Source organism: Gobio gobio (genome assembly GCF_949357685.1).
Source record: "Gobio gobio genome assembly, chromosome: 22".
Lineage (NCBI taxonomy): Eukaryota > Metazoa > Chordata > Actinopteri > Cypriniformes > Gobionidae > Gobio > Gobio gobio.
This window is the reverse complement of record NC_137118.1, coordinates 21,160,198-21,186,435: the sequence shown is the minus strand read 5'-3', so window position 1 is coordinate 21,186,435 and position 26,238 is coordinate 21,160,198. Positions and strand designations below refer to the sequence as shown.

General features: G+C 36.4%; 1 protein-coding gene across 3 annotated transcripts in view; it reads right to left on the bottom strand.

The window, feature by feature from the left end:
- Positions 1-5,774: 5,774 nt before the first annotated feature.
- smad2 (SMAD family member 2) overlaps positions 5,775-26,238 on the bottom strand; it is a 35,967-nt gene continuing 15,503 nt past the window's right edge. For 2 of the 3 annotated variants that reach the window (XM_079804814.1, XM_079804813.1), the window contains 9 exons: positions 18,240-18,329; positions 15,840-16,033; positions 15,576-15,710; positions 15,296-15,370; positions 14,962-15,015; positions 14,603-14,815; positions 13,578-13,715; positions 12,523-12,667; positions 5,775-7,865 (listed from right to left, as the gene is read on the bottom strand). In XM_079804814.1, the coding sequence (XP_079660940.1) occupies positions 7,742-7,865; positions 12,523-12,667; positions 13,578-13,715; positions 14,603-14,815; positions 14,962-15,015; positions 15,296-15,370; positions 15,576-15,710; positions 15,840-16,033; positions 18,240-18,329 (1,168 nt within the window). In that variant the 3' untranslated portion in view covers positions 5,775-7,741. The remainder of the gene's footprint in view (positions 7,866-12,522; positions 12,668-13,577; positions 13,716-14,602; positions 14,816-14,961; positions 15,016-15,295; positions 15,371-15,575; positions 15,711-15,839; positions 16,034-18,239; positions 18,330-26,238) is intronic. The other variant, XM_079804815.1, reaches the window with a different exon arrangement.

The window sequence follows — 26,238 nt, the reverse complement described above, 5'->3', positions numbered from 1 at the left end:
GTAAAAAAGCATTTGTGCAGTTTGAATGAATGAATAAACTATTTAAACACAGTAGGCGCTTTAAAAAAGGGGAGGAGACTGAAAGAAACTCTGGGTTTACCAAAGAAAGTAAGTAACAGAGTAAGTTACCCTGGTAACTGACTCGGAGTATAAGTTACCTCTCTTTCAGAAACGGGTTTGACATACCTCCCATTCTGAAACAGAAAACCAAGAGTTTCCCTTATTTCAGGGTTAACATACTCAGAGTTTTCACTTAACCTCCTTTCTGAAACGGGCCCCTGGACATAGCACATTCATAATGTTATCATTATCACGTGACCTACCAGCGTCAGTTACGTCGCTTCACTGCCATTCACAAATCCTCTCCCATGGCCTCATCATGGGATAGTAAAGTGTCCATTATATGCACACTCGCAGGAAGGAAGTCTGTCAATTCGGACACTTTTGTCACATACGGGTTTTCGCCGACTATATCGTAGGGAAGTATGCAGAGGCGGACAGTAGTGAAGTATTTTTACTTTCCAAGTCATTTTATTTTTTCAAGTATATGTACTTTATCAGTGTTCTTCTTTGGAAAGGTTTTACTTCACAACATTCCAAAACATAATATTGTCATTTTTACTGCACTACGTTTCATATTGAATATCATTTAATACTTATTTACATAAAAAATGTTGTACTGTATACTTTTGCTCAAGTTTTTTTACTTGAGTAAAATTAAGAAAGTACTACATTTTTAATGTAATTAAGTATTAAAGTAAAACAAAACAAAAAACCTTTGATTTATGAAACGTATAGAAACATTATGCTTTGGAATGAAGAGAAGTAAAAGTTTTCCAAAGAAAAACTGTGATAAAAGTACATATACTTGAAATATGTACTTGAGTAGAATTAAAAAATTCTTACCGTCCGCCTCTGGAAGTATGCGATTTCGGATGCAGCCTATATATGTTTTTGATATAACCATATTTCATTGTTTCTTTTAATAAAACTGCTATACTTGGATTCATCCACCTTGTTCCGTCTGTGCAAATTATTACAGAAGACTAAATCTCAGGGGCCGCAGTGGTGAAAAGAGCCCATGCACTTCCATGTGTCAATGCTATTAGTGCTGAATTATGCTTGATTATGCTCTGTAATTATTGTTAGTGAATGATAAACAGTGTGACATTAAACAAGTCTTATAAAAACTAAAAAAGTTATTGATTAGTTTGGGGATTTACACCCGGTTTCACAGACAAGGCCTAAACTAATCTCAGACTAAAATGCATGTTTGAGCTGTTTAAACTGAAAGCAGCTTGCACTGATATATCTTATATGTCGGTGCCATTGTTTTGTCTCAAGATGCTCACCAAATGCTTTTTTCTAAGGCATATTTATATTAATGTGTTAAATTTATGGCTACAATTTTAAGGTTAGGTGCTATTCATTTTAAAAAGATTAAAATAATTCTGAAAATTGTCAGATTACATTAGAATTATAACATTATTTATTTTTATTTTATTTTGAAATTCAATGTTTTATTTCTGGCTCAGTTTTTCAATATTAGCAGTTTAATTATTGTTATTATTATTCAAATCAGCGGTTTCCACTCTCTCAGCATTCAGAATAAAGCCTGTGCAGCTCTACACCTTTTGGATAACTTTAATTTTTTTATAAAATTAATGATTTCACCCTATTAATCTATTTATTATAATGAATAATAAAGACATTTGTTTGGAAAGTACCTCTAACCACCCCAAACATGTCACAGAATGAAGCTCTGCACATTTTAGAATATAACATAACCACCACATTTCAGGATAACACAATTTACAAGGAAGTCATTTTATTGTTACTATGAAAACCGCAATTAATGTTTTGGGCTCTTTGGCATTCTTTGTACATCTCATCTTTACTTTTATCCAGCTTGGATTGGTATGTGGTCTTGATGCAAACAAGAAAATACTGCCATGCACAAATAAAAGCTATACTAAATGTCACCAGCAGCTGCAGGGCTCTCCTGCATATTCACCTTTTATGGCACAAACAAAATTCCTACAGGGATATACAGTACTGTGCAAAAGTCTTAGGCACTTTAGTATTTTCACACAAAAAAAATGGTTTTTAACCAGTTATTTATATATTTTGTAGTGTGTCAGTAGGAAATTTCCGTTTACATTTCCTTTTTCCATTAATTGTAATAATCCAGTGAGATTATTAAAAACAACTGACTGACAACAGCCAGTGCTCCACACGGAGATCTGATCTCACCATAATCCAGTCCATCTGGGATTACAAGAAGAAACTGAAAAAAATTAGACTTACTCTAGAAGAACTGCAATGCCTCCAAGACGCTTGAAGAAACCTAAGTGAAAAATGATGTTCAAGTAGGACAAAAGCGGTTTTAAACGCAAAGGGTTGTCACACTGTAGCAACTTATAATGTAATAACTGCACATAATGTAATAGTATTACATCATTACTGTAATAAAATGTTCATAATGTAATCATTTTTACATTATGATACATTTATAATTATAGCAGTATCAGTAATCTGGTAGATTTTGTAGGCAGGTTAAAACTGAATTAAGATTTTTAATTGTACTGTAAAAGAATACCAATGCTTTGTTTAATAAAAATATAATACTTGCATGAATATTCAAATCTGTTGCATTTTGCAGCTACTTTAAGACTAGATTTAGCTTTTTAAAAAATTACTGTAAGGGAATACTAATATTTGTTATGTTTTATAAGCTATTACAATTATGAGTTGATCACATAGGACAAGATGGTTAACGTCCCTTTTAAAATCATAGTCCTAAGGGCATTTTACACTGCACTAATGCTGGAATACACCAAGGTGCTGGGGATTTTCAGTTGATGTAGGGGACACATCATCAGTTGTGTACCTTTGCGTCATCAGGTATTTCTGCCTTTTAAACATCATAAACCCTCAGCAAATGCAGGCCCACCCTAGGCTGATCAGGCCCGGGTGTGTGTACCCATCATCTTGGGGCCCAACTGGGGACTTGAAGCCTGATCCAAAGCCACTGCCTGCAGTGTTTTGCAGTCGTTGCCATCTCCTTGATGGACTTGTGCAGGGCTTGGCCGTGGATCCCATGGCCCATGGTTGTTGATGCCACAAAGCACCTGCAGCCGATCTCAACCGGCCGAACTAACGCTTCCCATCCTTTTTTGCAGAGTATCCACTGCCATCTCCGCATACCGAAACCTCGTCCTCAGTAGCACCCTGCCAGGGTCCTGTCAATTTGATTAAATACACTGTGTGCAGGGTACTGGACCACAGCACCAGGTCAGGTCTTTGGCTAGTACTGACAATTTCAGGCGGGGTTATTCGTTTTTTGCCCATATCAGCCAACATTTTCCAATCTCGTGCTCCCTCGAGATGTACAGCCCTAGTTGATAAAGGAAGCCTTCCCTGTACCTTCTACCCTTCCCGAATTAATGGCACTGCCAATATGACAATGTTTTTGATGAGTTTCCAATGTAATCAATTTCTCATAATTATTACGTTTTGAGAAAATTACTACATTATGAACATTTGATTACAATAATGTAATTCTTATTGCGGTTATTACATTATGAGTTGCTACACACACACCAACTATTGATTTGATTTAGTTAATTGATCAATAAATCTATTTATGATATTTTTTAAAGCATCCTCACTTTGCAGCAAATGCCTAAACCTTTTCACAGTACAGTATCACAGTTCTTCTGGATTTAGTCTCGGTTTTATCAGGTTCTTCATGTAAATCACAAACAGACTCGATGATGGTGAGATCAGATCTCCGTGTGGAGCAACAACTGTTGTCAGATTCCTTGTGCATACAAAAATCCCACTGGATTATTACAATTAAGATATGTTTGGAAATGTAAATGATATTTAATAATTTAATTTGTTACATTTATATAGCACTTTTATAGGCACTCAAAGCGCTTTACATAGAGGGGGGAATCTCCTCTTCCACCTGGATGATGCAACGGCAGCCATATTGCGCCAGAGTGATGAAGCCAATCATATACAGTATATTAGGGCTGGGTAAAAAAAAAAAAACATTTCTCGATTTTAATAGATTCTCACTTTTACGAAACAATATAGATTCTTAAATCCCAAGAATCGATTAGTCATCCCGTTTCAGTTAATGAATGAACGGGACATTACAGCGCGCCTCCCATACAATAAATCGCAATAATCTTTGTGCTTTATTACTACTGATATGAAACAAGGTCTCAGATTTCAAATTACGTCCATTTATTTACAAAATTCAAAAACAAATACCGTTTTGCCGTGAGATCGCTCTGCCACAGCTCTGCTCAAGAGAAGCCGCAGCACGGAGCGCACATGAACTGATCTTCTCTTCCGCCTTAAAAGCAGTAACAGTGCAAAATAAACATGAATGAGCATCTGAAAGGGTGTTAAAAGATACAGGACAACTTCCCGAAATCCGTATCATGTCACATAGAATAGCTCAATCAGTGTTTCAACCGCAGAAAGACGCAAGTAAAACGGCTTGTAAACAATGTCATGTAAAGTCACATCTACCTCAGAAAAAACATCCAGTGTCCATAAATTCGTTAGTAAGAAAAATTTACTCTAGAGAGGAGCATTTTGCTGATTTTATGCACCATATTACATAGCCTACATGCATTAAATAAGAACATTAAAAATGACAATGAATAGCCATGTAGCTATGAATAAATCTGGCAAGTTATGACGGTCAAAAAATGAATTGGAGTAGAAATATGATTATGTAATTGTAAAGTTAATATTAGAACTATTATTATATATATAAAAAAACTATTGAGTGTAATTTAAGTGTTTGTATACAGATCAGTTCATTTTTACCTTCAATATTAGTAGGCTAATGTATCTACTGACTCCCATAGTTTACAGCATTAGTTCAGAGATTTGTTTTCCTTGAGAAAATTTGCCATGTATTGTACCTGATATACATCCGAAATAATCAATATAGAATCGAAAGCTTGCTAATCGAAATCGAATTGAATTGAGAAATTTGTGTCAATACCCAGCCCTTATATAATATATATATATATATATAATATATATATGATTAGGTATTTGAATATATATATGATTAGGTATATGAATATATATATGATTAGGTATATACCTAATCATATATATATACCTAATCATATATATATATATATATATATATATATATATATATATATATATGATTAGGAGGCCATGATGGACAGGGGCCAATGGGCAAATCTGGCCAGGATGCCGGGGTTACACCCCTACTCTTTATCGAAGGACATTTTAATGGGAAGGAAATGGGATTTTTAATGACCACAGAGTAAGGACCTCGGTTTAACGTCTCATCCGAAGGACATTTCCTACTGATAGACTACAGCAAAAGATGAGAAACATGCTTTGCCACAAGCAGGAACTGCAGGAGCAACTACAGATGTGATATATTCAAGGTAACCATTGGTGGTAGCGTGGTCAGCCTTGGAAATTATTTTGGAAATCCCTCTGCAAGCTTCAACCCAAGCTTCTGTAAGAAATAGCGCATAGATGTAGCTGGGAAGCCACGGCAGCCGACTTAATCCTTTAATAGAAGCCTACGATAATATGCAATGATAAAGTTGATAAAGTCTTCATTCTTCATCATTTAAAAACCTTGCTGTATTTTTTTTTTAAGGTAATTTAGAGAAAGTACATTGCCATCTTGCCAACTTGATTATGCAACCAATAATGCCAATAATTTATGCAACAAAAAAGAGTGAAAGACAGGCTTTAACATGAGAATTAAAACTTTTTTATTAGTGTATTTATGAAGTCTGCATATGCAACACGCCTGAAAAGCTTATCGCCTGAAGTTCACGTCCTACCAATACATCTCTCTAATGGTAAAACAAGCTCACCAACTGTTAAATGCTTTGCAAAAGGAGAGAAAAAAAAATAAAAATAACAGAAAAAGTAAAATAAAATTATATATACACATTTATATGCATATATGTCTGGTCCACTTTCAGTTCTATTTGGTTTTCTTTCCACACCCAGTCAAAAATGGCAAACAGAACGTTCCCAGTGTCTTATTGGCCGCTTATGGGCTTTAAAAACGGGCCACAACATCTTCGTCAGCTTTTTACTAGATGCACTTAAAGTACAATCGCAAGAGTAGTAAGATCAATGAAGGAAAATATGGAGACAGAGGTGGGAAGAGGGGAATGGATACTTGCAATGCCTGCCACAACAAGTAAAGAATAACAGACAGCTAGATCACAGTCATTAGTAAAAGTTGTACAACAAGCACGCACACTAAAGTTGCACAGTTCTCCCTGTTTGGAAGTCTTTTTCCCCCCAATTGCAAACAAATAAAACACCGCAATGTTCCCGTGGGCTGAACATCCCCTTCGGGTAACCCTACTTTGAGGTGCGGTGGGTTAAACAGTATCGTGTTGTGAACATGGGAGGAAAAGCGACTAAAAAGAAAATTAAAAGTCAGATGTATTTCAGAGGGGGGTTCAAGATCAGGGCGAAACGTTAACCGGGACAACAGCTTGAATTGGAAGCGGAGGAAGAGGAGAAAAGATACTTGCGCTTATAAAAATTTCATGCTAAATAACGTTTTCGTATGATAGGACATTTCATTATGAAGCCATGTTCCTTTAAAAAGAGGGCATGATCTAAAAAAATATTCAATTCTAATAAAAAGGAAGAGAGCTTTAAAGATCTTAAATATATTTATATATAAAAATACATGAAAATACAAAAAGTAGCTAAAAGAAAGATAAAGGGAAAAAAAAAATATTGTAATCGTGTGAAGGATAACCTAGTTTATTAACACTTAAAGCTTAAATACTTGGATATTTTTTTTAAGATTTGGATTGCGTGAGACGTTTTAACAAGTCTTTGTTCATCCTTAAAAGAAGCCACTTTCTGAAGAAACCAGACTCCAAAACCACTCCACAGCTAACTAGCGAATATTTCACCCAGTGAATAAAAAGTTAATTCTGAGGGGCAGTGTAAGGTTCGAATTGAACGGGGGGCTTTTTTTGAGATAAACATTCCTATCAGTTTGAATAAAAGAAGCATGTCTTACAGCAGCATACCTCGAATCAAAGGCAACATTCATATATATAGTGGTTTGGGGGAGAAATCGTAAAATATTAAAAATAAAAGGTATCTTTTGGCATTACTGAAGAAATCGAAAAACATGATTAAGTCTTAACGCGCCAATCTACACAATCATAACGTGTATAAAAACAAAGAATGCGACTTTTTGCCAGAAAAAGTAACCTCCTTGAACGACCGGATTGGGATCGCCATCCAGGAAAAGTATTTACTTCATCAAGGGGGAAAAGCCTTACTGCTACAAGTGTGTGTGAAGTTATTTACTGCCTTCTTGAACTTCCACACATCATACGCACCTTCCCTCCTTCTCGAAAACCATAAAAATAAAATAAAAACCAATATACATTTCATATTCTACTACTAATACATTTAATATTGAGGGTTTATGAAAGAAAACAAGAGAGAATTAAAGGTGCATGAAGCTGATGAGACAGCAAGTGCTGCGTTCAGGTCCGAACGGTGAGAACATCAGTGTCGGGAGATGATAGAGATAGAGAAAGGCTCACGAGTACTATGAAAGAGAAAGAGGGGGCGGGGTTATAGTAAGTCTGTTGTTCTTGTTGTCGGTTGATGTGATTGTAGAATCAGTCGTTTTGGGGGCAGAGGACAGAGAGCTTGGTCGTGGCGATTAGGACATACTGGAACAGCGTACGGAGGGCGAGCCCATCTGGGTCAGAACCTTGTCCAGCCACTGCAGGGGGCCGTTCAGGTGAAGCTCGATCCAGCACGGGGTGCTCGTCACTGTCTGCCGTCTACACAACAACAACAACAGACAGGTCACAATGTGCATCATGGAAAACACAGTATTGAACATTACTATAGGAAATAGGAAAGTCAAGTTATGGTGAAAAACGTCCAGTAGGAACTTCTAGAGTGATGGCTCATGAATATTAATTAGCTGCCAAAAAAGTAGCATAGCAACCACCTCACTGACATGCATGAGCAACACCGTTGCCATGGTAAGACTGGTAGTCATTATTTTTATTGTTACCAGCTGTACAAAAACTGGCATGTTATTTTTTTTTTTTTCAGTTTTGAAACGCTGCTACTTTCTAATTCAGCTGATGTTAAAAAAAACCTGGTTTTAGATTATTGATTTGGTTGATGCATATAAGACAAGCTCAAGCAAAACATGAAATTTGGTGTTGTAGTTACAGGTGTGTTCACACTTGTAGTTCGGTTCTCTTGGGCCTTTTGGTCTGGACCAAAAATAAAAGATAGATCCATTTATTGCTGGTTTGTTTAAGGTCCACGATGTCATTTTAAGACTAAACCTAAAGTTAAAATAAAAAAATAAATAAATGACGATAGGGTCACTCACAACTTGATTGGATGACTGTTATGACATACATCCAAAACAATGCTGGGTTAATTTTATGTGCGTACATATGGTATTTTCCTAAACTTCAGCCCAATTTTTACTTCTGCGTCGAGTGTACGTCGTAGGCTGTGTGTTGCATGCGTAGCCTGACGTACCCTGACGTGCACTTCTCCAAAAATGTAACACGTCAATTCTACTGTGGACCGTAAGCGCTGTGATTGGTCTGCCAGAACCCCTCCCTCAGGTCAATAAATAAATAAAATCTGCGATAGGAGTGCGTGTGTCCAGAAATGGGATGATAGTTTTATCCTTGCATCTGCTATATAACAATATTTTGTAGTCCAGAGATTCTTTATGTTATTGAATAACTACATAGATCCGCAGTGAGTGTGTGAGCTCTTGATGATCTAGTGGTAGAATTTTTGTTAAGCATGCCAGTGGTTCTGGGTTCTAATCCACCATTGTATAGTTTATTTATTTTCTCATTATAAACAAAGAAGTTAATCAGTGATTGTATATCAAGAACAGGGACACATTTGGGTGCATTTCATTTTGTGATTTCAACTGAACAAATAAAGTCTCTGCAACAGAAATCGATTGAAGCGTGTGTCTGTGCACGAGCCCCCGATACTGAAAACAGCAGCCACGAGCACTCTGCATGATTTCAAAAACACATTCCAGCGCCAGATCGCCTCTTATTTAACTCTACTAATCAACTAGAGATGCTTAATTTGTATTAGATACAACAACTCAAGCTGCAAGAAAAGTCGCTATCTATTTGCCACCATCACTGCTGCGGCTATTCCGACAATGTACACAACAAGCTGCTTCTTCTTCGGCTTTTGCCTTGACACTGTGGGGTACACCATCAACATGCCCGTGGACACTGCCTACTAGCGGTCTGCATGTGTAATTGCACAGTGACGCGGACAACAACGCAGAAGTATAAATGAAAACCGACACGTAACTTACGGCGTAGGTCCGACGCAGAAGTATAAATCAGCCTTTACAAAGAGCTTATAAAATGCGTAAAGGAGTCAAAACAGCAACAGGAATCCCTCCATTAAAAAAAAAATTAAGATCTGCTGCGAGGAGACTGCATTTCTGATGCCTGTACCGAACTGTAATGGGCAACTAGTTCTTTTTTTAGGGTCACATCTTGTGACGCAGCGCCCTGTTTTGGGTTAATTTAGATCAGGGTATCTGCAGGTTTGACCAAGTCAAATTTAAGACTTTAAGACCTTTTCAAGACCATTATGAATTAAATTTAAGACCGATATCACACAATAAAATAAAAAAACCGTACAAAAGGAAATGCAGAATCACAAAATTACTTGCAAAGCAAATTAATTTATTCAAATTGAACAAAGTATTAGTAAACTTGCACTTCCTCATAGCTCAATCCCACCAGGATTAATATACAAACACACTACCGGTCAAAAGTTTGAGAACGGTAAGATTTTTTAATGTTTTTACAGAAGTCTCTTCTGCTCACCAAGGCTGCATTTATGTTATTAAAAATACAAAAAAGCTGTAATATTGTGACAGTTCTGTAGTGAACTGTTCTCTATGTGAATATATAGTAAAGTGTAATTTATTCCTGTGATCAAAGCTGAATTTATCATCATTACTCCTGTCTTCAGTGTCACATGATCCTTCACTAATCATTCTCATATGAGGATCTGATGATCAACAAACATTTATGATTATTATCAGTGTTGAACACAGTTGTGTAAAACATTTTTTAGGATTCTTTGATGGATAGAAAGTTCTAAAGAACAGCAGTTATCTGAAATAGAAAGTTAAAAAAAAGATTTCTGTGACTCTAAAGTCTGGAGTAATGATGCTGAAATACAGAAATAAATTGCATTTTAAAATATATTGAAATATAAAATAGTTCTTTAAAATAAAAAAACCACAATACTGTTTTGTTGCTGTATTTTGGATCAAATAAATGCAGCCTTGGTGAGCAGAAGAGACTTATTTAAAAACATTTTTAAAAATCTTACTGTTCTCAAACTTTTGACCGGTAGTGTGCGTGTATGTATATACATTTTTTGTGGGATCAAAATTACTGATTTTGTGGTGGTCATTTTCAGAAATGTGCATGTTTTGTTTTGTATTTTTCATTATTAGGATGCCACATTTACCATATCATTATGTTAGATGCACAACAGTCATACATGGCAATAAAACAAACAAAATGCATGAATCTTGTTTGACAATAGGACAAATTAATACAACTTAAATATACAGATACAAACAGTGCTTTAAGTTTAGGTAGGCTACTGTTTGTTTTTTCCCGTTGTTGTTGTTGTTTGATTAATATTAACAACACAGGCAGGAGGGGGTATAAGCTAGGCTATATTGGGTTGCTTTCACTTTAAGACCTAACGTTACAGTAATGCGCCTAGATTCGGTACACTCGCACGAGCGCTGACAGGCGGCAAACGCGTGCACAAAATCCGCGGCCAGTCTGACATCGGTCCGTGTCTCAGTAGCGAATGAATTCGGGGTTTACGTCGCTTTTTAAACTCTTTTTTAGTGCTAGCGGGCATATCATACTTTTATTTGGTCATTATGCGAGATAGCAGGTAAGAAAGAAATGGAGAACTGTCAGCTGAAGAAAAAAATCAGTTTGATGTGTCTGTGGTACAATCCGAAAGAGACCCGCGCCAATAACACGAAAGCTGATTGGCTGCTATATAAGATGCATGTTGGACTCTCACTAGCGAAAAAACGAACTACAACACAGTCACACACACACACACACACACGCTCTCTAAAACGCTGCGGGAGAATTTCAATGAGCAAGAGGTAGCGTTACATGGACGTAGGAAAATTAAGACCCGTTTAAAATTATTTAAGACCTAGAACTCAATACTTCAGCGAATTTAAGACTTTTTAAGGCCTTAAAATTTTGATTTTGAATTGAAAGACATTTAAGACTTTAAGATCCCGCGGGTACCCTGTTAGGCTGCGTTCACACTGCAGGCTGAAACGACCCAATTCCGATTGTTTTGCCCTTATGCGACCTGTATCTGATCTTTTCATGACAGTCTGAACGACACAGATCCGATCTTTTCAAATGCGATCCAGGCCACTTGGGTATGTGGTCCAAATCCGATACATATCCGATCTTTTGAAATGCGTCTTCAGTCTGAACTGCCAGGTCACATGTATCCGACCCGCACGCCGTTGATACGCGACAAACGTCATCATTGTACGTTGAAGTAGGCGGGAATGAGAAGATAAACAACTATGGCGGACGATGCTGAGACCAGTCAGTGGAAGGGAAGCGAGATTTCGGAGTTAATTAATATTTGGGGGGACAGCTCTATTCAGGCCAAACTCGAGGGCTCTTATCGGAACCGGGTTTTGAAAACATTTCCAGCGAAATGGCGAAACAAGTGACGTCGTTGACCGTTGAGTACTCTTCTGCGCATGCGGGTCACTTCTGGGTCATTTCACGTTCACACAGGAGATCACAAAAGGTCGCATTTAATTGGAAATGTGAACGGCCTTGCAAAAAAATCGAATTTTTTCAAAAAATCGGAATTGAGCATTAAGCCCTGCAGTGTGAACGCAGCCTTTGATGTCTTTGGTCTGGTGCGATTTGACAGAAATATGAACGCAACACAGTTTGTTTGGAAGTGGACCGAGACCCATCATTTGAGGCTTGTTTGGTGTGCACCAAGGTTCGGATGGCAGTATTCACACTTATTCAAACTAACCGCACGAACAGAGCACCAGAGTTTGTTTTAACCAAACCAAAAATGCCAAGTGCGAACACACCCTAACTGTGGATATCAAAAACAGAAGAGAATGCAGGACAATCAAGTTCAGCAGTAAAAGTACAAAAGTGAAACATGACACATTTAATATAATGTCATAATATAATGTAATTTGCTACACACATACAAAGAAAAACTATAGCTAAATTAATCTGAAAACAGATCCTACCCTCATCCCTGAGAAAGTTCAATTGTGTTAAATGGTGCATCTGTAAAGCACATTTTTAAATGGCAGAATCGAAGATGTCTATGCTATTGGCAGAATTGTCAGTGAGGGGGTGAGCTTGTCCATACCTGTACTCGGCTCCCCAGCCTTTGACAAAACTCATGCGAATGGTGCACATCCTGGTCAACTGATATACAGCCTCAAAGCCCTGGTTCACTGACTGTGCCAGCAGTGCCGCAAACTCCTGGTTATTGAAGATCTTCAAGTTACAGCCTAAGAAAGACAATATCATCACGTCAATAGTTGACGTAAATTGGCACATTCACGGTACATTCTGATGGATGGTACAATGTAAGGTGGGCGATATGACCAAAATCTAAATCAAATGATACGAGAGATTTTATTTCACAATAACAATATAGATCACAATATTAGCTATTTTCCACTGAAATAAGGTTGTTGCGATATCGTTGAAATTTCCTAATTATCAATAGCATTTTGGATATCACAGTAAAATCTAAAACTAGCTAACTAATGCAAGTAAAAAAAAGATCAAGCTTACGGAAGACAAGTAAACAATCAATAATAAAATAAGAACAATAAAAACTAAAATGACATGCAATATGACAAAAATACAACAGAAAAAAAAGAAAGAAATTAAGAGAGCTAACTGAAAAAAAATGTAAGCACTGTTTATTACAGAAATTGAATGAAGACTATGCAGTGGATTTTAACATTTACTTTACTGTATGAATTAAACACACATTGATTTTATACCGACTGTGTTTCCATGAATACCCGCCAAGAAAAGCATGTTGCTTTAAGCGCAATAAATTGTGAAAATGAAGTCAAAGCAGTACTCAGAAGCCGTTACTGGTGGCTTTATATGTATACGCACAGAAACAGTCTCTCAGACAGCGTTTTAGTACCGGATTGAAAACTCTTAAGCAGCTTACTGGGCTTGAAAGATTTTAAATGGATTTAGTATTTAAACTGGTGAGGCTTAAAAACACATGCAAATGACAATTTATTGGCGATGCATCACCGCAACGTCACAAGCCCAACCACAATAGAAACGAAAATCTCACCCAAAAAAAAAAAAAAAGTTTCTCCCGGTTTATTGCATCTACTGCTATACCGCCCACCTCTTGTATTATGGACACTGAAAGTGAGAATCTCTTACCTGGGGGGATTTTACAGACTGTTGCAGGGTGCCAGCCATACCTCTGATTACAGTTAGGGCTTTGAACGAAGATGGCGCTATCGCTAAGACATTCGGCAAACACTTCCCCACCAATATAATACAGCCTGACCCCTCGACCTAATCAAAAACAAACAGCAGTGAGAACTTGATATTGTCCATATGACCATTTGTCAAGAGTCTAAATGTGTCTTGCTACATACAAAGGGATAGTTCAACCAAAACTGGTCATCTTTTACTCACCCTCATGTTGCTTCTGTATGATTAACTTTCATTGTATGGACAAGAGAATACATTTTTCAAAATATTATTTTGTTTCATATAAGAAAGTCAATAGGGCTTTTCACACTTGAACTAGTCATTCTAAAACCAGGCTAAATGAAATCCTGGTTTATATTGCTTCACAGTTCAAATTGCTCATAATTTAGCTGGGGTTAACAAATAATCCTGGGTATTCTGAAGATGCCATTTCACATTCCTAAACCCTGGGTTTAACGTCCTTATTTGCATATTTGAAGTGACAGTGTCACTGATTGGACAAACACAGCACACATCTAGCAATCAAGGCTCTAGTATTGCACATCCTTGGGTTAAATATTGCCGACAGCACTATCAAGTTTGTCCTGAATGTGCTTTTCAGACTATAAAGGCAAAAATGTCTCTATAATTGTCACATTTTCTGTCACCAATTGACATTTTCCCCATAACCGCTGAAACATAACCTACTGTTTACACAACACACGCTGTTCCTGTGCAAAGCATGTGAGGCATGTGATTGGCTGTCTGTTGCTAAGCACCTAGCTGGGGGTTTAACTGTGGTTAAAAGCAGGGTTTAGAACACTGATACCCCAGGGTTAAGCGCAGAGTCAAAAGCCCTACCGAGTCATGCAGTTTCGGACTGATGTGAAAGCAAATATAAAAGATGTCGATATTAGATTTTGGGTGAACTGTCCCTAAAATACGACTGAAACACTTGATAGTAGCCCAGTTAAAGATTTCTTGGATACCTATGTGTCTCCGGGTCATCTCCACGGTGGCGTTGCGGTTGACGTTGGACAGCAGGCCCAGGCAGAATCGTTCTGAATTGGAGGGGTCTGTGAAGCCGTCCACAGTGAGGGAAGGCTGAGAGGCGTGGAATGTTTCTCCAACCCGCTGGTTAAGTTCATAGTAAGCTATGGAGCACCAAAACGCAGGCTCCGAGTAAGTCACTGGCTGCAGGTCTAAAACAAAGATGAGAAAGACCAAAAGAAGGGAACAAGTTGACAATCTTGTATGCACTGTGCATAACCATTATATTGACCTCTTGACCATTTCTTAAGATTATGAGGACTTCAAAGGTCTATTAAGAGTGAGGTTAAGCTCTTACCCATGCCATGATTGACAGGCGAGAGTGTGCTAGGTGACAATTCTGCAGGAGAACCTGACAAAAAGAAGAGGTTTTTCCTTACAATAACAGAGATAATGGCAGCAAAAAGAAGAAATAACTAGACCATTTAGTGCTTGCCAATGTAAAACTTGTCATCACGGTGTTAGGGTGTTCTGGAAGTCACAATTACAATTACAGAAGATACTTTAGGGAAAGTCTAGATGGAGCTTGGAAAGGAAACTACAGCAGTAAAAGCACATTGTGCTTTACTGCCTAAAAGTGCAAAAACGTGTGGCTGTCATTCCCATGTAGTGATGTCACGGTGGGAATGTACCTGTGTCCATACTTTGATTCATCTGCTGGTCGCTGGCCTCTCCATCCTCACTGATGTATCCCGGGGGAGGAGTTTCTGAACAGATTTAAAAAATCAAAAGCAAAGATCACTAAATTGCTCTAAAAGGCCCGTTCACACCAAGAACAATAACTATAAAAGATAACTATATTTTCGTCCACAACCAGACACAATACCTTTGTTTATTCCCAGCATGCTGAAGTTTAGCTCTTTGGTGTGAAACCATTTGGTGAGACATTAGGTGCAAAACGTGTGTTCCTACCTGGTATGTAATTGTTAGGGGGCTCTATCCCTGTTGGGAAGTTGGTGTTTTCAGGTATGGAGTTGGTGTAGTCGTCCAAAGGAGGCAGCTCAGTCAGGATCTCTGTGTGTCTTGGCACGAGGACGGGAGGAAGAACTACAGGAGAGACGTTCAGAATCGAGAGGACTGAATGAACATTGGGCTCAACTTTTACACATTAGGAAGCGTTCAGAAATCAGTTCAGTTTGAATCTTTTCTTGGCAACTCAGTTGCCAATTCCCACACCTGGCGTCTCCACCCGCTGGTAGTGGTAGGGGTTGACGCAGACCTCATCCTTCTTGAGGTTGAACGCGTACTCGCAGGTCTCGATGGCGCGCAGCTCATGGTGGCTGTGCAGGTCGGGCCATCGCCACAGGCGGCAGTAGATGACATGAGGCAGACCTTTACGGTGAGACACTTGCAGACGCCCGTCCAGAGATCTGACCCGAGCGTCCACAGAGAGAGGGCGAGAGAAATGGAAGAGAAGGGAGTGTGCCAAATGACCAGAGAAAGACATGCATGGATGGAGGGAAGAGGGAAGATGGTGTGATTAGACAGCAGGTCATGACCAACAACAGAGATGCAAGGTTCAACTATTACAATTCAAATGCCTTAAAGTATATATACAATGACGGAATACTAATATTTTAAAATCTATGGTTCTCAACTGGTGGGTTGTGACCCCAAAAAATGGGTTGAATACATCAGGGGAGTATGAAAAAAATAATTGAACCGCATAACCATATAACAGTGCAAAGTCTTAAAATGTGGGGCGAACGAGTTCATATTAATTTGGTCCCACTTAATATTAAGTGTTTTAACTACTGTGCTAATGTTTAAAAATGAATCATTTGATACAATGCACTTATTGTTGACATGTTTTTACAGAGTACTTACAGCTGTAATTCATTTCATGTTGACCCTTCCCCTACCCCTTAATCCACACTTAAACCTACCCTTACCTCTAAACCGGTCCTAATCTTACCCATATATTAATAGCAGCAAAAGTGCTTTGCATCACAACATTAACTACTATGTATAAGGCAATTATTTTTTGTTGCAAATACAAAGTACTTATTGTGTTTAAGACACCTAGGTTACACTTTATTGTCATTGTTACAGTGCAATTATACATTTAAGCACGGAGTCATATTAATTGACTACATGTACTTACTATAGGGTTAGAGTAGGATTAGGATTTAGTTGAGGGTTAGTTGCATGTAATTATACATAATTTACAGTTATTACTATGGTAAGTACATGTAACATATGTAACAAGGACACTGTAAAATAAAGTGTTACCGACACCCAATATAAAGTGGGGCCCTAATTATATATCCAATCAAACGGCATAACTATATAATACATGTACACGCAACCATTCAAAAGTTGAGTCTAAGATTTTTCAAATCTTTATGAAAGTCTCTTCTGCCAATCAAGGCTGCATTTATTATATCAAAAACAATATTTGGAAATATAACTACAATTTCAAATAATTTCTAAGTGAATATATGTAAATTATATTATTCCAGTGATCAAAGTTGAATTCAGCATATTTTTTCCAGTCTTCAGTGTCACACGATCCTGCAGAAATCATTCTAATATGTGAATTTGAGGCTCAAGAATCATTTCTTATTATTACAAAACTTGTAAACAATTGTGCTGCTTCATAATTTTGTGGAAACCGATAGACTTTTTCTAGGTTCTTTGAAAAAATTATTTGAAATCTTTTGTCATATCTTTAACTGGTCACTTGATCAATTTAATGTATCCTTGCTGAAAAAAAAGCATTCCTTTCTTAAAATATTATATATAATTATATTATAATATTAATATATTATATATAATTATATTATAATATTAATATATTATATATATATATATATATATATATATAAATATTATATATATATATATATATATATATATATAAATATTATATATATATATATATATAAATATTATATATATATATATAAATATTATAATATATATATATAACTATATATAAATATTATAATATATATATATAACTATATATAAATATTATAATATATATAACTATATATATATATATATATATATATATATATATATATATATATATATAGTTATATATATATATATATATATATATATATATTGTTATATATATATATATATATTGTTATATATATATATATTGTTATATATATATATATATATATATATATTTTTTTTTTTTTTTTTTACTAACCCCAAAACTTTGAACAATATAAACAATTTACAATTTGAACAATTTATTATAAGCTAATAAACAAAAGTAGGACAAAGAACAAATTACTTCTTCATAAATTTGGCAATATGGTTGGGTCACTATTTCAGGGAAATCGGTAAAACCAGTTGAGAACCACAGTTTTAAACTGTTTCTTTAGTGAAGTGAATGTATGATTTATGAAAATATGTCATTTTGCTTTAAATATATTGTAACATTCAGAGTTAAAACTCTACAATAAAATAAGAGATGCCATCTGAAAGACATTTAAATCTAAATCAACTATAATAAAAAGCACGTTATTTCACGGCCCCTGGAGCCCCATGTGCTCGTTCATCCCCACCTGTGGCTTGTGGGGTGAGTGTGGCACAATGTCAGGAGAGGATATTCACCTGGTTTGGTCAGGGTAGCTGTAAAGGCCTGAGGTATCCCACTGTTCTATCGTATTTGGTGTACTCAGTCCCCAAATTTCAGAGCAATTGCTGTGCACAGAAAGTAAAAAAACAAAAACAAACAAAACAAAAACAAAAACACAAAAGAAACAAAAAAAATGATAAACATGGGGCATGATTCATTCAAAAATACCAAGATGAAGTACCATGGCGGGGAGAAATCGAAGGGCATCGTTTCTTTTATTTGAGATGTTTCGCGCAGGTCGTCTGAAGATGGCGACCAACGCGGTCCACCTTGAATAAAAGAAGCCACTCAAATGGAAAATTCACATATAACAGTGAGATGAGAAAACCGAAGAGAAACTAACAAATGTATTTAAGGTTACAGTTAGGGCTGGGCGATATATTGAATATTTCAATATATTCGCAATGAAAATTTGGCAGTATACAATATGCCAGTTTGATTCATTTACATGAATCAGCTATATTGTCAACTTGTTCAAAACTTGAATTCAACAATTATCTTGAGTCCAATGTTCCTGGACAATTTACTTATTTTTTACTGAAGCACAAATGCTGCGGTAAAAGGGATAGTTCACCCAAAAATTTACTCACCCTCAAGTTGTTCCAAACCTGTACGAGTTTCTTTGTTCTGCTGAACACAAAAGATGATATTTTGTGTTCAGCAGAACAAAGAAACTCATACAGGTTTGGAAAAACTTGAGGGCGAGTAAATGACAGAATTTCATTTTTGGGTGAACTATCCCTTTAATATTTTTTTATATTGGTACACAAAAAAAAAATTCATTCATTTAGTGGAAAAACATGCCTAATTATTTTAGATATCTAATATCGCTAAAAATTAAAAGACATTTTCTGCTACATCGCCCAGCTCTAGTTACAGTGCATAATCTCTTCCCCGGTCATCATGCAGTGTTATGAGACGAACAGGGCAATTGACGTTATAAAAGACGTTTCATTCAGGTGTTGATTTCACATTAGATATCAAACATTTACACATGCAGCACAGGACAGGAGCCTATGACCTACTGTCGTTCGACTACATCACACTCAAGATAAAGAATGCTATCAGTCAATCAGACAAGCACACAGACCTTCAGTAGTTCTGAAAAAGAAACATGGGATGAGAAACAGACATGGTGACGTGACAGGAACAGGACTCGCACAGACTTGATATGTGATGAATGAAGTTTTGGCCCCCTGTGGTTTAACGGTCTCTGAATAGGGACTCGAAAGACAGAAACTCACAAACACGTGCCAGACTCCACCAGCAACCTGGAGTCATGTCTTATCACAAATGTTCTTGATAATCTTTTTCAAACACTAAGACTGACTGATTTTTTTCAAATCTGTCCTGCTGCCGTGGCCCTATGGGATACAGAAGTATTTTTCCAACTTACACTAGCAACAACCTAGTGAATATACAGACTGTCATGTATTTGACAAAGAAAAATCAGCCTCAGAAATCAAGACGTTTTCAAAGAAATTAAAAAAATATATAATAAAAGCAAGCAAGTAATTTTTACAACATAAAATTCAAAAGACCTTTCTAATTAACACCATACCAAAGCGTAAATATAGTTTAAGCTACATAAACTACATTAAGTTGTTTTTGAAAAAATAAATAAAACATTGTATTTGTGCAAAGTAACAAAGCGAGCAAAAACGCTACTTCCAGTGTTGGTCTAAATTGTCAAATGCAAAATGAACAAACACAACCTCCTAATATGTCACTTGATTGTGTTCTCCAATATTTCATCTCAATTAAAATATGTTTTAATCGATAGTGATCACACAAAGAAAACAAAGAGGGTTTTGAAATGAAATATATTTAGTTAAATACTTGTTATCCCACGGTTTCTGACACGGTTTTATTAGTTTAATGTAAATGTGTTAAATAAAACATTATTTCCTCTTAAAAATATTTTTAAATGTAGCTACTTGGTAACCATTAAAGGGAAAGTTTACCCAAGATATTTTTAATAGAACTCCGATTGTATTCGTCCGAAAGAAGAATGTCATATGTCGTTTTTGGATGAACTATCCCTTTAAAGGGACAAACCCCCCCAACCCCCCCACAACATATGGATTACTTTTACAACGTCTTTATGAGGTTTAAAGGCAGGGTAAGTGATTTGTCCAGAGACATCTTTTGTTATGCTGGTTGAAAGTCTTCACATACTGTTAGCAATCTCTAAAGGGTCCTGCACACTGCGATTTTTCAAAATCCTCTGCGAATGTAGCTTGTCAGACTGTACGAACATGATCCCCCATGTAATACATGTCACACTGTAGGATCTCAGTTGTCATTATGTTAGACTGTATGACAGTCAGACGCGAAAAACGGACACAAGCAAGAGACTCGTGCGGACTGAGTTTTACGTCATCAATCCGTGACACGTTCGGTAACGGTGAGCCGCATTCACAGACACAATGGTAGCGTTCAGCAAACAACAAAAACAAGCGGTGGCATTTTTCATTCACCTGACTCTTTTCGACATGTTCCCTGTAGTGATTTGATGTTGTCACACGAAATACATCATCAGGTTCTGCGCTCCTATTGGTTCTTGATTTGACAGTCGTCCTAGGAGAAGTCACACTGCAGGATTGCGCCTCAAATCTTCTGACACTGCCAGAATTTTGTCCGAGGCAAAATTTGATCGCAACGGTCATTAATCGGTTGTCGGTGCACATGTCAAACTAAGGATCAAAGACTTCAGATTTTAGCCTAGGTTCAGAGAAATCTTTTAGGATTTCAAAATTTGTCTCAGACGGCCAAATCGTGGCAATATCCCACAGTGTGCACCCGGCTTAAGTTAAGTGGTGTCTGTCTGTATTAGGGGTGTAACGGTACACAAAACTGACGTTTCGGTACGTACTTCGGTTTTAAAGTCACGGTTTGGTACAGGTTCGGTTTTTTTACTGAAAAAATTGTGTCTGTCCTTAAATGAATTAAATTATAACTAACAGTTTCTTAAAGATAATGATGTAAACTATAGGGAGTCCTACGTACACATTGCTATAATATTAAAGGTTAACAACAGAGCCCAAACTATTAGTCTAAATTCAGTTGCTATTTATTTTTAGGTTTAACAAGCAACACTCATAAGCTTAACATAAGGCAGTTTTTACATTAACATCTAAATCTAATTAAATTTTTTTTTTTTCAATTTGTAGTTGAAATATAATAATTTATACACAGTGGCTGTCATTTTCATGACAGATTTATTTAAACATACATTAAATAAGACATCACTAACAAGTTAATAGTATATAATAAATATATAGGCTAATATAGTGCATGTAATGCTACGTGACATTGTTTACAAGTGGTTTTATTGTCTTTCCGGGGTTGAAACACTGATTGAGCGATTACACGACATGACATTTCAGTAAGTTGTAATGTATCCACAACATACCTTGAGATATTCATTTATGTTTATTCTTTAGGAATAAAGAATTCCTAAATTCAACTTCGCTGCCGCTTGAAGTTGAACTGACGCGTCTACAAAGCGCCTATACAGTCACGTCAGATTAACCCTTAATCGCCCCTCAAGTAGGGTTTACGTTTGAGTCCCTTGGGGTCAGATAGACCCCAAACTTTTACAGAGCAATTGCATAAGGAAATATAATTTTTTTACATGGAAAACTATATATCATTTTTTTTATTTACTTCTCAACTATACATTTATGCTGTGTTTTTGTGGGTATTTGGTAGTTTTTTACCTATTTACTGCACAAATACTTAACTATGTCATAAATTGGCTCATTAAAAATGATTTTTTTATGAAAAAATCACTTGAATGATGATCTTAAATAAATATAAATAGTTTTTGGACATTGCTCTATGTGTTAGGGATAGAATACCGCCATCTGTAGGTTTGTGGAAAAACTTTAGGAATTATAGTTAAAGAGAAAGAGAGTGCAATGACCACATTATCCAATAGAGCTCCATAGGGAAGTTATGCAAAAGTTAAGCTGCCTTTCATCTTTCTTTTATTTGCCCTTTTCCCTCTCTTTCTCATGATTGTTCCATGTTACATTTGTGCTCTAGTATTTGTCCTTCATTTATGTATGGAATTTTTTCAGATTTATGCTAGTTTTGTTGATTTTATTTGCCAGTTTCTATAAAAATGCTCTCTGTTGCAGTCACACATGTGTGTGTTTGTGTGCGTGTGTGTGCGTGTGTGTATGAGACAGAAAGTTCGTTCCACTTTGTGTTTATGCTCTAGGACCAGATCTTGATATAAATGTAGACATTTTCAGATTTATACTGGATTTAGTTGGGGTTTTTTTTACAAACAAAGTGAAAAAAAAAGCATTTTTTACATTTTCCCATTCATTGCCAAAATCCAAAAAAATGCTCCAGACACCTGTGTTTGTGTTTGTGTGTGTGTGCGTGTGAGTGAACATGCTTGTTCCATATTGCATTTATGCTCTAGTAGTAGTACTTCATTTATGTATGAAAATCTTTCAGATTTATGCCAGTTTTGTTGATTTTATTTGCCAGTTTCTATAAAAATGCTCTCTGTTGCAGTCACACACATGTGTGTGTTTGTGTGTGTGTGTGTGCGTGTGTGTATGAGACAGAAAGTTCGTTCTACTTTGTGTTTATGCTCTAGGACCAGACCTTGATACAAATGTGGAAATTGAGATTTATACTGGATTTAGTAAAAAAAAAATTACAAAAAAAGTGAAAAAAATGTATTTTTTACACTTTCCCATTCATTTTCAATGTGGGGTCAATCTGACCCCGAGGGACTTAAACGGTAATTTTTTTTTTACACACCTTTAGAACAACCAAATCAAGCCCAGATTTTTTGTGCATGTTTAGATAGATTATCTAGGAAAAGTCACCGAGTCTCATGGCCCTGAGATGAAGGGAACACTTTTAAAAAATGGAGGAAAAGTCCAGTGGGGTCAGCTGGACCCCAAGGGACGATTAAGGGTTAAAGAGCGTCAAAACGGCATTTATTTGAATTTCGTGATAAAATGGACTCAACACTTAATATGTTTGTGTGGGAACTAGGATCGAAGTATGTTCCGCGCTTAAAACAAGCCGACTTTTAACTGTTAGAGAGTTCACACGTGCACCGAACCGAAAGCCCTGTACCGAAACGGTTCAATACGAAGTGTAGGACCATAAATGTGTATATTCGTCCAATCATTGCATTCGGACCGAATGGATGGAAACCAGTAACGTTATACTCGGAGCAGATTGTGACTCGAATTTATGCATTTCATTAGCAACACTATCAACAACAAAATTAATCTGCAGCAGTCAGGCGGTACAGGTCAGAGCTCGAAGATGTTTACATTCATTATTATTGTAATGTTATGTGCTTTGAGACGTAAGGTATTTAACGCAGTCTCAAGTGTTTTGAAAGAGGCGTGGTTTTGGAGACGCTCTGAAAGAAGGATGGGATCCTATGTTTTCAAAGCTAGCTCGCTATTGCTAGCCTCTCCAAAAATTGCCTACCCTATCTTTAAGCGTCAAAGTTTTGGTTGCATGGACTTTCAAAGGAGGGACAGAAATCTCAGGTTTCATTTGCGTTCAGAAGATGAACACAGTTGTCTGGGTTTAGAATAACATGAGGATGAGTAAATGACAATTTTCATTTTTGGGTGAACTATCCCTTTAAATTTGTCAATAGACTAATGTGTGACAGGTTTGAAGCTTGAAACTCAAAGTAGCCAGACGCTCCTAAGAACAAGCATTTATACTACATTAAAACCTACACTAACCTACATTAAAACACTTAAGGAGACAAAAGGAGTCTGTAATGTTCTTGAGGAGAACATTAACATTAGAGCAGGTTATCCGAGCGGACCGTGTATCGCTAACCCTCGACCTGTACACTCGCTGCTGCCTGATGTCAAAAGTTAATGAGAACGACCCTGATGTAACGATGTCACCCGAGATATTGTGCGAAGCTTGCTCAGAGTATAACGTGTCCCTATTCCTTCAGGGAATTAAGATTTCATGATGCCCAGAGAACATGATCGATAGGCAGTTTTAGTCAACGACATGCCAGGAGAGTTTACAGATGAAATCTTTCTATTCATTTTTATAGGTGATGAGATTCATTTGTAGAACTTAACAAGAAACCGGTTTAAAAATGGCTTTTGTTTTTGTAATATCACATGCTTTTGCTACAGAATTCACTTCAATTAACTGTATTAATGTATAATTCATGTATACATCTAATTGACCAGTACCACTGTAAGTATTGGACCAATTTTACAATTCTGGTCAATACTGAAACCATGATGTAATGGCTGATAACCATTAAATAATATTAAAAATCTATTTTGATAATAAAAGTTAATTTAGACATCATAATTTACAGTACCAAACATGTATATTAATTTTAAGATTTAGGTTTATGTTTTATTAAATCAGTTTTAAAGATTAACTTTGAAAATTAAAATGCATAATTAAATAAAATATCGGCAGGGTTATTTAAAAAATGTTTTAAATCCCCACAACAAAAATACATTTCTTTTTATGAGTCTCAGTTTGAGGTTTACCAAAAAATTAATTTCAAATGCCAAGCAGCGTTAAGGAGGGGGAAAAGAGCAAAGTGAATGTATATGTGAAACCATTAAAGAAGTGAAACCACAGAGTTTACATAAACTCACATGACCTGCTTTAGGGGGGATGGGGACTTCAGTTTCAACAGCAGTAGATGGAGGGTTTCCCAATACTCTCTTAAAACACACGCTCATCTCACAATAGAAACCCGATTCGGTATTAACCCTCAAATTAACAATAGAGCAGATGGCCGATCACGGTGTGATATCAACAGAGGTGCATTCAAGCATGATAATGATAATTCACAAAACTATGATGAACCATTTGCTGGAATTCTATCAATATTACATGATTCTAGATAACTGGTAAAAATCTTTAATTTAAAAACAAAAGTGACAATATTTTACCAATGCCTAGAACCCAAAATGCTTATTACTTAACATTTCAACAAAAAATGAAATCAAGACAATTCAATTACTACTATAACTAACCAAACAATTCAAAGTAGGACTGCTTGATTATGGCACAAATCATAAATGATTGAAATCACGATTATTGGTGGATGATATGATCAAAGTCTTATTTCATGATGAGTAATTTTAGATGTCAGTAAAATTCCACAATTATTAAGCTACTTCAGCAAAAAACTAATATTAGGTTAACTAATGTAGCCAAGTAAAAGGTCCTCAAAACAGTTACAGGTTACAAGTAAACAGTCAGCAATACAATAAGTACAACAAAGAAACTAATTACAAACTAATGGATAAATAAAATGCAATAGAACAAAAATACAAATTAAATAAACAACGCTTTAAGTTTTTCAGGGAGATGTAATAACATTGGTATTCAATTTTGGCCTTTAGGGCTGCCACTAACAACTAGGCTTGCTACGATAGTCGGTGTTGCCGGTGTTACCGGTGTCCAGACTCAACACCGGTTACATCACTTGCCCACCATGGCACCGCCCACAGTCTTTTTTATTTTTTTATAGTAATAAAATAATTTAGTTCAGTTAGAGAACAGATAATACAAATAAAAACTGAACGTATCTGCTTAATAAAGCATGATCCGACTGTGAGTCTCGGCAGCGGCAGGAGTCATTCATCAGATTTAAGAGTGAGGAGCTGACTGAGATGATCGCGGAAGATTTGGTTACAAAGCGAAACGTAAAAGCGCCTATTTAAGGGAGTTTGTCATTTGTTTTGTTGTTGTGTTTGTCATTAAAAATAATAGGCTAATGAACCCACAATTCAAGCAACCCGCAGCCGAATTGGCGCTAATTCAAAACCGAAAGTAAAATGTGCACGACCGTACAGAGCACGCATGGTTTACTTTCGCCTGGCTCCGCAGTGCGAGCCTCCGCGCTACGCTGACTGCGCGCATTTATTTTTGCCGCGTGCACAGAGTATAAACAAGGCTTTACGAACGAACTGTTATTCATTC